Consider the following 11,326-nt stretch of genomic DNA (forward strand, 5'->3'; position numbering starts at 1 on the left):
TTTTTTTTTTTTTTAAAAGATACAGGGTCTTCTCACGTTGCCTAGCTGATCTTGAACTTCTGGGCTCAAGTCTCTTGCTTCAGCCTCCTGAGTAGGGACTACAGGTGTGTGCATGGCTTTCTATGCATTAAAAACTGTCACTGCTGAGAGTGTAGCTCAGTGGTGTACATGACTGGCCCTGAGTTCCACCCTCAGCATTGCTGAGGAAGGGGCTGCTTGTCACCATTAAGAAAATGCCAAGGTACATTTGACTTTTGACTATATACATATGGTACAGTTGGAAGAGAAACTATAAAGTGAAACAGGTAGGGTTTTGGTGGAATTTACCACTGATGGTACAATCTCATAAAAAAAAAGAATGTTTTCATAGGGCAGTTGAAAAAATGGGGGCATTACCTGCCGCTTGATGGTCTTGGATTTGTTTTGGTTCACAAAGGCCTCCATGTCACTCAGCTCCAGCTGCAGAAACCTGGACAAAAAGAGAACTGGCATGCGCATGCTCTGTACTAGCTGCCTTTGGGGGCAGTCAACAGCCACACCCTTTCCCCAGGCCTTCACAGGGCCCTTACCTGAGTGACTGTTCGGACAAAGGTATTTCTGCCTTCTCCCTATGAGGAGAGTACCCAGGGTGGCAGGCTTAGTGCCCCAGGGGTCACACTGAAACCTCTGGGGTGCAGGTGGATAGGAGCGTTTGGGAGAAGGTGAGCTCTTACCGGATGCCCTCCAGCATCTCCTTCAGGGTTAATGGGTCTATCCGGTCCTGGGATGGCAGAGGAAGAAGGGAAAGCCTGTGAACTCTGGTACTCATACCTGTGGGCAGCTTTATACTTCTGACAGTTCCTCTTCCTCCCCCACTTCCCTCCCAACCTTCCCTTGCACTGAGCCCTGAGCTCAGGGTCCTTGATTTGAATCCAGCCTCAGAAGCACACCCATGGACAGCATCTTCTTTTCCATGCCTTCCTCAAAGTCCCTGTGAGGAGAGGGGACTCTTGCCACTTTCAGCTGCCTGCTCCTCTCTTGGGAGCCCCACGCTTATTTAGTTTCCTTTCCCTGACAAGATGGGTAGAGGTGTGGCTATGGTGGAGGATTCCACCAGTTCTACTCTCCAAAGGGTCTGCTGGGCGCCTTCCTAGGAGCCACAGCTGAGGTACTGAGCACAGCACCCCACCTAGAAGGGCCACCACTGCTGCTGGTGGTGATGGGCTGTGGCTGATCTCCTATCATTGGCCCACTGGGACCCCCCCCCCCAACTCCTTGCTAAGAGCCTGGCCCATCCCACCAATGCCTGCAATCTTTACCTTCTGGTTTCCATCCCCTTTGTCACTTACTTCCTTTGCCTGGTTCCAAAGGTCTTGTTCCAGAGGATTTGGAGGCAACTGGGGCAGGGTGAACTTGAAGTAGGGTCTTAGATTCTTATACACATAGACACAAGGGCCTGAAGCGAGTGCCAGAGCTGGAGTCCGGGAATCATGTTGTTCCATGAGGAAGGTGGCAACAGCAGCTGGCAGGGAAGGCAGTGGGCTTTCTGCCAGCACCGCTGGCCCTTTGAGCACCTTCAGGTGGGGATTCCGCCCACCTGGTCCAAGGTCTCCAACCACCAGCTGCAGGGAGAAGATGGCTCATGCCAGACTGAAGATTTGAATGACTGACCCCCTCCTTAGTATCAAATTTTTGCTGGTACTTACTGAAGCACCTATAATGTCAGGTCCTTGAGAAAATTAACTGACTTTACTGAGGCTCAGGTTTTCCACTTGCAAAATGGCATGTGTGGTGAAAACCAAGTGAGATAATTACGGAAACTGGGTTAGTGCTTGTGAGGACTAGGTGGCAGCGCAGCTGATGTTTTATACAAATTAATCCACTCAGTATTTCTTTCTTTTTTGGAGCTGGGGATTGAACTCAGAGCCTCATGCATAGCGAACATGAGACTAAATATTTATTTATAATTTTATTTATTGTTTTGTATGGGGAATTGAACTCAGGGCCTTATGCTTGCCAGGTAGGTGTTGTGTCACTAAGCTGCATCCCAGCCCATTTATTTTTATTGACATTAAATTTAAGGGTTTTTTACCTATTTATTATGGAAAATTTCCAATCATACACAAAAGTAGAAAGGCTTGTGTAATGAACCCTCACATACACATTATCTAGCTTCAGTAATTATCAGATCATAGTGAACCTTAAAATTTATGCCCTCTTCATAAACATAAAACTCTCACTTCCTTTTACCTCCACAGATTATAAAATACCCACCCTTAGCCAAGAGATTCGTGCTTTACCCAGTAAAGAATCCTGTCAATGTAAGTAAATTAAAAGGCTTTGTCTTGGTAGCATCCCCAGTGGGATTTTGTTCTGCTTTACTTTCTTCAGTTTGTATTATGAAATCAATAGTTCTCTTCATTTTTAAAGTAAAAAGAAAAGTTAATACAAACATGATTTTCACACTACATGTGAATTTCAGACTATATTAAACCTCCTTGGAGCCACTGAGAAATCTCACTTCTGGGTTACCTCCTCCACCACCACCACCCATCTGTTTTTTGATTGCTTACCTTGTTCTCTCCATCCCCATGCAAATCTGCCAGTGCTGGAAAATAACACAAGGCCACACGTCATTCTCAGGATCAGTCACATTGCATAGCACTTGCAAGACCCCGGGCTCAATTCCCAGATTCACCACGGGACTATGATCGACTTTCATTCTCCTAGAACCCCGAGTTCCTGGTTCCAGAGACTCACCCAGGCAGGAGGAAAACGTGTGGATGTTGGCCATAGGGTCATAGTGTGCATCCAGCCATTTCGAATTGGTCTCATTGCTGTAAGTTGGGAGAAAGAATGCGGAGGAAAACATTGAGGGTACTGTGTCTAAGCCTGAGGAGTAGAGGGGGCCGTCAAATGGGAATAGAGAACGTCTGCGTCTCAGTCCGAGCCCCCGAAATGCCGCACAGAGTGATCTCAAGTCAGGCACTCCCTGGGCATCAGTTCCCCTGTCCGATCTCTAAGAGCCCTGTAAGGACTTCTAGCGATGCCCAAGAACCACAGGAACTTAGAGCCGCGGAACAAGATACCCTCTTTACATCTGTGGGAAGGAAGCCTTGAGGACCCGGGCCTTCACCTCTCAGCTCCGCCGCTATCGGAATCCGATGAAGATTTAGCAGCCATTTTCCCAGGCGTCGTCTTGGCAACTGGCTCCGCCCCCACCGCCGTGCCCCGCCCCAGTAGAGCCCGGGTATCCGGAAGCACACGTACAAAGGTTCCGCGGGGGAAACTTTCCCGAGCTAGGTCAAGACTGCTGAGGTCTGTCACCCTTTTTTTTTTTTTTTTTGCTCCGAATGCCTTCAGGGCATGATTGGCTGGCTTGAGTTGTGGGGATTGAACCACAGCAACCTGAGCCTGACTGCTTCGTTGAAGCAGCCACTTAAAGAACTGAGCTAAGGGGCAGGCCCCCTCCCTTGCTTATTTTAATGTATGCTTTCTAGGCTTTATAGCCTTTGGGTTCAAGGCCTGGAGAAGACCCTCTGCTAGGGTTTATATGCACCTAAATGAACTTCATCTTTATGACTAACCCAGTTGAAAAGGGCCATGCGGGCTGCAGAGATAGCTCGGGGGTCTCAATACCTGCCTGGCAAGTACAAAGACCAGGGTTCGATTTCTGGTAACTACATGCTGTCTAGCCCCAGAACCCACCACCAAACAGGGCATGTTAGCCTAGGCCTGAGTCTGAGCTGCATAGTAAGATCCTGTATCCAATGTTTTTAAAAAATTTAAAAAAGAGAAAAGGGCCATACCCCTTCTGGCTCTCACATTACTGAAGTGCAGGTTCAGTACTAGAGAATACGAAGATGAAGGGGCAATGTGACAGATTCTACTTAACTACTAAAATTGATGGTTTCTGGGTTTTGTTTTGTTTGTTCCTGGAATATTTTTAAATGCAAGACATACAAAAAGGAGGGTTGCAAAAACTGTGCCATGATGTAAAAATCCTGTTGTGGATGGGGAAGTTGTAGTTGGCAAAATACGTCCCTTAACTCCCTCCCCAAGCCTTAATCCTATTGGCCTATAGACAATAAAAGCAAAGAATCATGTGTACAGCAAAGATGGTAGTTGTTTCTAGTATTTATTTTTCTAGTTATAAAAGTAATACATGAAGAGCACTGGATTTGGTGAGAACATCTTGAGCCCCAACTCTGTCACATACCACCTCCAGGATCTAAATCAATCACTTCTCAGAACCGTTTGTTTTGGATTTTTTTCATCTGGGAAACCAGATAGAGCCCCCTAGTGTCCATTCCACAGACGGCAGCACAGATCAAAAAACATAAGGGAAGCACTTGGTAAATCAGCAAGTGTCAACAAATGGAAGGGTTAAATGTCACCACCTTCTGCCGAGGTAGCACCGAAGTCCCAGCTCCTGTCCCTCCCCTATCCCCCAATTACACAATAGAGGGCCAGACACAGCTCTGGTTGGATGGAGTACAGGGAGGAGCCACACAAAATCTTCAAGCTTGGCCAGACTGGGCCTCCCTGGGGCTCTTCCAGAAACGGGCATCAGCAGTGGCCAACTGGGTGAGAACCACCTCCAACTCAGGCCCATCCTCTGGGAAGCGCTCAGAGAAGGATCTGATGAGTCCAGCTGCTGAGGCCTCATACTCAAGAAGCTGCACTTCTGAGCCTGGGTTGTGGAGGGGAAACAGAGAAGTTAAATCATAATGTGATCACAGGAGCAATGGTTCTTACTGAGCTTCTGTGGCCCAATCTATGTTCACTGTTTAGGTTAATTATCTTAAGCCTTACAATCATTCTGTGAGGCATATTACAGGGAGAGTATTAATTACTGTAAATCTAGTCCAGCCCCAACTCAGACTGGCTGTCACTAACATGAAGATGGACATCCTTTGTTTCATCTAAGAAGTAGGTGAAACAGATACAACCCGTGGCCTCCTAGAATTTACAGTCCAGTGATTGCCTCTTCTGTGTCTGACCTAGCCAAATTTCCCAGTTTCCTTATCTGTCAAGTAGGAGTGAACACACAGTATCTCTCTCAAGGAATGATGGTGATCTACTGCCTAAGAGCTGAACAAATGCTACCTGCCATCAGCATCATCATCTCTGAGCCTGATTATTCACCTGTTAAAGGAGCCTGTTCTGAGAGTCCTGAGTGCTCATGGGGGAGCATTTCCCTCTGCCACACTTCAACTGCTCTCCCCGCTCACAGCACCTGATTCTCCATGGCATCACAAGGGGGAGTGAACAGACTTTGGATTCAGAAGGCTCAAATCCAAGTCCTGACTCTGTTCTCTACTAGGTCTATGACCTCAGGCATACATGCAGCCCTTTTGTATCTTTTTTTTTTCCCCATTTCTTCGCATATTTAGTACAGGTACTACAGGGTCTTACTACACAGACAGGACTCGTAGTGATCCTCCTGTTTACAGCCTCCCAAGCTTTGGGATTACAGGTGCATACCACCAAGCCCAGTCTCAATCGATGTCTCAACTTGCCCTGGGGGATGGGGCCAGCAAGGCACACCAGGGATCAAACCTGATCCCTCCATCTATCCCGAGCTATCTGGCCAGACCCCCTTCCTTTTGTATCTTGTTTCCAGATGAAAAATGGAGATAACTGTCCCTCACTTGATCGCTGGGAGGTGATTATGGAAAATATTTTACCAAATATTTGTTATTTGTTCTTATTTTATCTATTTAATTATTATTTTCTATGTATTTACTACAGGGACTACAGGGTCTCACTACACAGATCGGACTCGTAGTGATCCTTCTGTTTTCAGTCTCCCAGGTATTGAAATTACAAGCATTCGCCACCATGCCCAGTCTTAATCAGAGGCTCTGTGCACCCTGGGGGTGGGGCTGGCACAGTATGCTGGGAATCAAATCCCAGCCCCTGCGTCTGCCTAAGCAGGCACTTTAATCCACTGAGCTGTCTGGCCAGCCCAAAATACTTGTTATTTGAAAGTCCTCAAAAATTAGCTATCACAGGGCTGGCAAGATAGCTCAGCAGTCTAAGTCTGATTAGGCAAGCACAGGGATCAGAGTTCAATTCCCGACACCACATGCTGCATCAGCCTTGCCTCTGGGTACACTGGGCCGGTCACTGAGACCAGGTGTGGTGGCAAATGCCTATAGTCCCAGTGCTGGGGAGGCTGAAAAAAGGAAGATCACTACAAGTCTGAGCTGCAAAGTGAAAGCTGCATAGCATTATAAAAAAATAAATAATAATGGGGGCCAGCGAGATAGCTCAGTGGCCTAAAGCGCCTGTTTAGGCAAGCTTAGTCAAGTGCAGGGATCTCAGTTCGATCCCCAGCATGACATGCCGTGCCAGCCCCAGACCCAGGGCGGGGCTGAGCAGCCACAAAGTCCAGGTGTAGTGCATATGCCTGTAATCCCAGTACCAGGGAGACTGAAAACAGGAGGATCACCATGAGTCTGAGCTGCACTGTGAGACCCTTTAACAACGAAATACAATTAAAAATAAATAAATTAGCTATCATCTTCATTATTATCATCATCAACTTGACAATCCAACTTCTTCAGGTCTAGCTTCATCACCACTTCCTCCCTAGATCTTCCTAGGTCCTCTGGGGTAGGTGGGACATGGTTCCTTCTAAGCATCTAGAGCACTGTTAGATCTTTTGGGCCTCTCTGATGGTTCCCTTGTACGATTATCATCACTAGGTCATATCCTTTCTAACTGGGATGAGAACGACCTGAGAGGAAAACCTTCCATTCACCTCCTCACCCCCCACGGGCTCACACAAGCCTGGACATATCAAAGCAATGATGGTATTATCCACGGGGCTGGCAGGGTTTCTTCATTCATTTGACTACATACAGCAGCTGCTATGTGATGGGCTCTGTGTTGTGGCAGGGTAAGTTGCTCCTGGTACGCTGTCCCTACTCTCATGGAGACAAAACAGGGAAGAAAGTAGCCAAGTGGAAACTGAAGAACAGAGAGAGAGGAAGGGGAAGCACGTTATGCTGGCACCTTTACACCTCTGCTGTCCTGTGCCAGGGAGAAGTACAGGTGGAGCCCTTTAGAGTTGCTTGCAGATGCATATCTTAATTTAACAAAGACCTGAATGACAAGAAGGATCAGACAGGCATAATGCAGGAGATGCTCATGCCAAGCAGAGGGAACAGCACGTCCAAAGGTTACAGGAGTGGGGAGAGCTCAGTGGGCTGGAGAAATGGAAAGGCAACAAGGCACAAGTGCCATGCAGCCAAGTCCGAGCTTCTGGAAATAGACTTGTCACCTGAGGAAGGACAGGGATAGAGGGCTGATATCCATCGTGAATACTGCAGAGTCCGCTATTTCCTTGGGTTCCACTCGGCCTGCTGAGTGCCAGCTCACTGCCTCGCCTCACTGTATAGCAGGGCACCTGACAGCTATGACTGTTTAGTTTCTGGCCTGGATGTCCTATGACCCCCCGATGTGCTGGCCTTCCTTATCCCATCCGTTGACAACCAGCATGACTCTGTATGGTGGTGGCAGTGGTAGATGCTGAGGTTTTGGTCCAAGTGTACACTTTGTGCTCTGGAGGCCCTACATGGTCCCCATCAACCCCTGTACCCCATTACCTTCCAGGCGAGTGTTGGGCTGTACAATGAGCTTCCGGGATTCCTTGCGCAGCAGCACTGTATCTCTGAGGGTGAGGAAGCACTCGGGGGGAGTGTCAGTGACTGCTGCATATCCTTCATACAGGGCGCGCCCGCCGGCCACATCCCCTGTAGATTTCATTACCTGAAAGAACAAAGGTGGAAGTGTGCAGGGTGAGCACCTGCCTTGTATCCACTGGGCTCTGCCAAGAGCCACAGCTGACTGTACCAGGCCCTGGAGCATCCTCTGCGATATGGCTTGAATGTGTCTCCTCTAAAATTCAGGTAGACTTGGTAACTAATGTGATACTACTACTAAGAGGTAGGGATTATGTCAAGAGGGCTTGTCTAGCCAGGCCTGATGGTGCACACCTGTAATCCCAGCACTTGGCCAAGCAGTAGCCTTCCAATTCAGCAAATTACCCTGCAAGCTATGTACGTGGAAACTTCTAAGAGGCATAAAGACTTGTGTGTGTGGTACAGGGGATTGAACTCAGGACCTTGCACTTGCCAAGCAGGCACTTATGCTGCTATCTCCCCAGCACAATCCCAGCACTCAAGAGGCTGAGGCAGAAAGATGTGGTGAGCTCAAGGCCAGCGTGAGCCACCTAGGGAGATCAAGAACAGCCTGAACTATATAGTGAAACCTTATCTCAAAAAAAGGGCTCCTCCATCATGAATGAGATTAGGTCCTGATAAAAGAGGCTTCAACCACCTTGTACCATTCGAGGATGTAGTGTTCCTTCTCTCCAGAGACTGTGGCAACAAGGTACCACCTTGAAAGAGGATAGCCTTCCCCAGACACTGAACCTGCTGATGCCTGGATCCTAGACTTCCCAGCCCCTGGTGCTATGAGAAATACACTTCTGTTCTTTATAAATTATCTAGTCTTGGCACAAAATGGGCTAAGATAGTCTTCAAAATGCATGGTTGTCCTAGGCTGTGCAATCTTGGACCAGTTACTAAACCGCTCTGAGCTGTTATCTCAAAATGGAAACAGAATCTGCTTTCTCAGTGTTCAACAGAAAAACGCAGATCAAGTGCTTAGCTCACTGTAAATGTGCTGAATCGAAGTGAATGTTCCTCATCTGATGTGTAGACAAAGTGGGCATCACATCACCCTCTTTTTAAAAATTACTTCATGTCCACAAAAAATAGTATGTTTGTCATAAAATATAATAAAAGATGCCCACCTGTGCTCTCAGCAACCCACATAAGAGTTCATCTACGTGTGGCGTCTCTGAGCAAATCACTGTTCTGAATTCTGTGCCATGGCCTTGCTTTCTGAGTTTTACTCTGCAATGGAGTCTTGCGAAATCACTAAGTTGCCCAGGCCAGGGTTAAACTGGCAATCCCTGCCTCAGTCTCCCAGAATGCTGGAAGTACAGACCTAGGTCACCACTCCTAACAAGTCTGCTTCTTTTGCACTGTATAAATGGATTTGCCTTTTTTGTTTGAATTGTCTGAGATTCACCCACACTACAGTTGCTATATCCATGCCATATGCAGCTACAGTTCCTCCTTCTCATTGCTGTATCATATTGCACTCAGAAAGACACCACAATGTAATCTCTTGTATTGCTGATATACAACCTGCCCTTATTTTGGTCTGCACATAAGTGGTGTTGGGGACTGAACCTGGGGTCTCCTGAATGCTAAGCACAGCTCCAATCTGTATCTTTTGCTAGTAAGTGCTGCTCTGAACATCCTTGTAGGTCTGGCGAAGAGGTTTACATCTTAAATCATATCCTGTAGAGGTTTTGTTACTGAGAGTCTGTTAATGGTGAAGTGGCTTTGTCTGTCTAAAAATGTCCACATGCCTATAATCGTAGCATTTGAGAAAGTGAGGCAGGAGGATCGCCATGAGTTCAAGGCCAGCCTGGGCTACAGGAGTCAAAGGCCAGCCTGAACTGCACAGCAAAATCCTGTCTAAAAACAAGAAACCAACCCAAAAAAGGAAGAAAAATACTTCCCCCAAACAACAATGAAAATCACCAAGAAATTCTTTACACCTCTCACCCCCACTCCTGGTGCTAGGAACCAAAAGCAGGGCCTTATACCTGCCTAGCAAGCACTCCACTACTGAGCCACACCCCAAGCCCATTCACTCCTGCTGTTCAAAGCTCAGTTTACAGAGTATTGGCAACTGTTTTCTCTCAGCACCTTGCAGATGTCATTTCACTTTTGCCTGGATTATAAATCCTTATAAGTTCTGTCTAATTATGAATCTTTTTTAGGTAATGGTCTTCATTCTTTTGGCTGCTTCTGGCATTTTCTATTTTGGGGTTTCCAGTACTCTATGATGTTTCCAGTTAGGGGTTTGATTCGTTCTTTTAGGGGTTTGTACTTTCTTGGAGTCTATAATTAGTTCTAGAATATTCTCAGCCATAGTTTCTCCTCATAGCCCCTTTCCTATCATTTTTTAAAATTTTATTTGGTAACAGGAATAGAACTCAGGACCTTGCACTTGCCAAGCAGGTACTGTGCTGCTCAGTTATATCCCCAGCCCAGTTTTTTATTTTTGTTTAAAGAGGAAAAAACCCCAAATTTCAAAACAAGATAATTTCTTTTGATGTGCAAAAACTTCTCAATAAGAGGTGGTCCCAGTTGTTAATTCTTTCAAGTATTACCCATGCAATTTGATTTTTGTTCATGAACTCTTTGCCTACCCCTATGTCTTAAAGAGTTCTTCCTACTTTCTCTTGCAAGAGATTTAGTGTTTCTATTTTAATGTTCAGATCTTTAATCCATTTTGACTTCAGCTTAGTGCATGGTAATAGACCTGGGTCAAGTTTTAGTTTGTGTTATGTAAAGAGCCAGTTTTTCCAGCATCATTTATTAAAGAGACTACCTTTCTTCCAGTTAGCATGTTTGGCCACTTTGTTGAAAATAATGTGGTTGAGTGTTTGTAGAGGCCTCTACACCTTCTAATCTATTCCACTGATCCTCAGGTCTATTTCTTTGACAATACCATGCTGATTTTATCACAGTAGCTTTGTAGTATAATTTCAAGTCAGGAATTGTAATGCCTCCTGCCTTGTCTTTGTTGGCCAGGATTGCCTTTGCTATTCTAGGTCTTTTCTGGTTCCAAATAAATTTTAGGAACAGTTTCTCTAGGTCTGGGAGGTATGTTGGTGGTAGTTTGATAGGGATTCCATTAAATTTGTACAACAATTTTGGGAGTATGGTCATCTTCATGATGTTGGTCGTTCCTATCCAGGAGCATGGAATATCTTTCCATTTTCTGAAATCCTCTACAATCTGTTTTTTCAGAGTACTGTAATTTTCCCTGAAAAGATCTTTGACTTCTTTAGTTAAATTCCAAGGTATTTCATTTTCTGCAGTGCTACTGTAAAAGGTATTGTTTCTCTAATTTCCCTCTCAGTGTATTTGTTATCTGTGTAGAGGCATGCTATTGACTTTTGGGTATAGACTTTGTATCCTGCTGTGCTACTGAATTTGTGTATCAATTCTAGTAGCTTCTTGGTGTTTTTTGGTCTTCCAAGTAAAGTATCATGTCATCTGCAAATAATGATAATTTAACTTTTTACCTATTCTTATTCTTTTTATTTCTCTCTCTTGTCTAATGGCTCTAGCTAATGGTTCCAGAATTATATTGACTAGGAGTGGTGATAGAGGATATCCTTGTCTTGTACCAGATCTGAGAGTAAAAGAGTTTAGTTTTTCCCCATTTAGAATTATATTAGCCATTG

The 11,326-nt window shown here is 45.7% G+C and overlaps 2 protein-coding genes across 5 annotated transcripts in view; both read right to left on the reverse strand.

Annotated features, from left to right (window-relative positions):
* The window catches only part of Bbs1 (Bardet-Biedl syndrome 1), a 19,294-nt gene extending 16,107 nt beyond the window's left edge, over nucleotides 1-3,187 (reverse strand). For 2 of the 3 annotated variants that reach the window (XM_023710604.1, XM_004627188.2), the window contains exons 1-7: nucleotides 3,116-3,187; nucleotides 2,740-2,816; nucleotides 2,553-2,587; nucleotides 1,329-1,601; nucleotides 714-760; nucleotides 570-608; nucleotides 397-469 (exon numbers count right to left, since the gene is read on the reverse strand). In XM_023710604.1, coding sequence (XP_023566372.1) covers nucleotides 397-469; nucleotides 570-608; nucleotides 714-760; nucleotides 1,329-1,601; nucleotides 2,553-2,587; nucleotides 2,740-2,816; nucleotides 3,116-3,162 — 591 coding nt within the window. In that variant the 5' untranslated portion in view covers nucleotides 3,163-3,187. Of the gene's footprint in view, nucleotides 1-396; nucleotides 470-569; nucleotides 609-713; nucleotides 761-1,328; nucleotides 1,602-2,552; nucleotides 2,588-2,739; nucleotides 2,817-3,068 lie in introns of all 3 variants that reach the window. The other variant, XM_023710605.1, reaches the window with a different exon arrangement.
* Nucleotides 3,188-4,120: 933 nt separating this feature from the next.
* Nucleotides 4,121-11,326, reverse strand: part of Dpp3 (dipeptidyl peptidase 3) — a 24,722-nt gene continuing 17,516 nt past the window's right edge. For both annotated transcript variants that reach the window (XM_023710793.1, XM_004627190.2), the window contains exons 17-18: nucleotides 7,596-7,758; nucleotides 4,121-4,672 (exon numbers count right to left, since the gene is read on the reverse strand). In XM_023710793.1, the coding sequence (XP_023566561.1) occupies nucleotides 4,500-4,672; nucleotides 7,596-7,758 (336 nt within the window). In that variant the 3' untranslated portion in view covers nucleotides 4,121-4,499. The remainder of the gene's footprint in view (nucleotides 4,673-7,595; nucleotides 7,759-11,326) is intronic.

Source organism: Octodon degus, unplaced genomic scaffold (genome assembly GCF_000260255.1).
Source record: "Octodon degus isolate 3935 unplaced genomic scaffold, OctDeg1.0 scaffold00018, whole genome shotgun sequence".
NCBI classification, from domain to species: Eukaryota; Metazoa; Chordata; class Mammalia; order Rodentia; family Octodontidae; genus Octodon; species Octodon degus.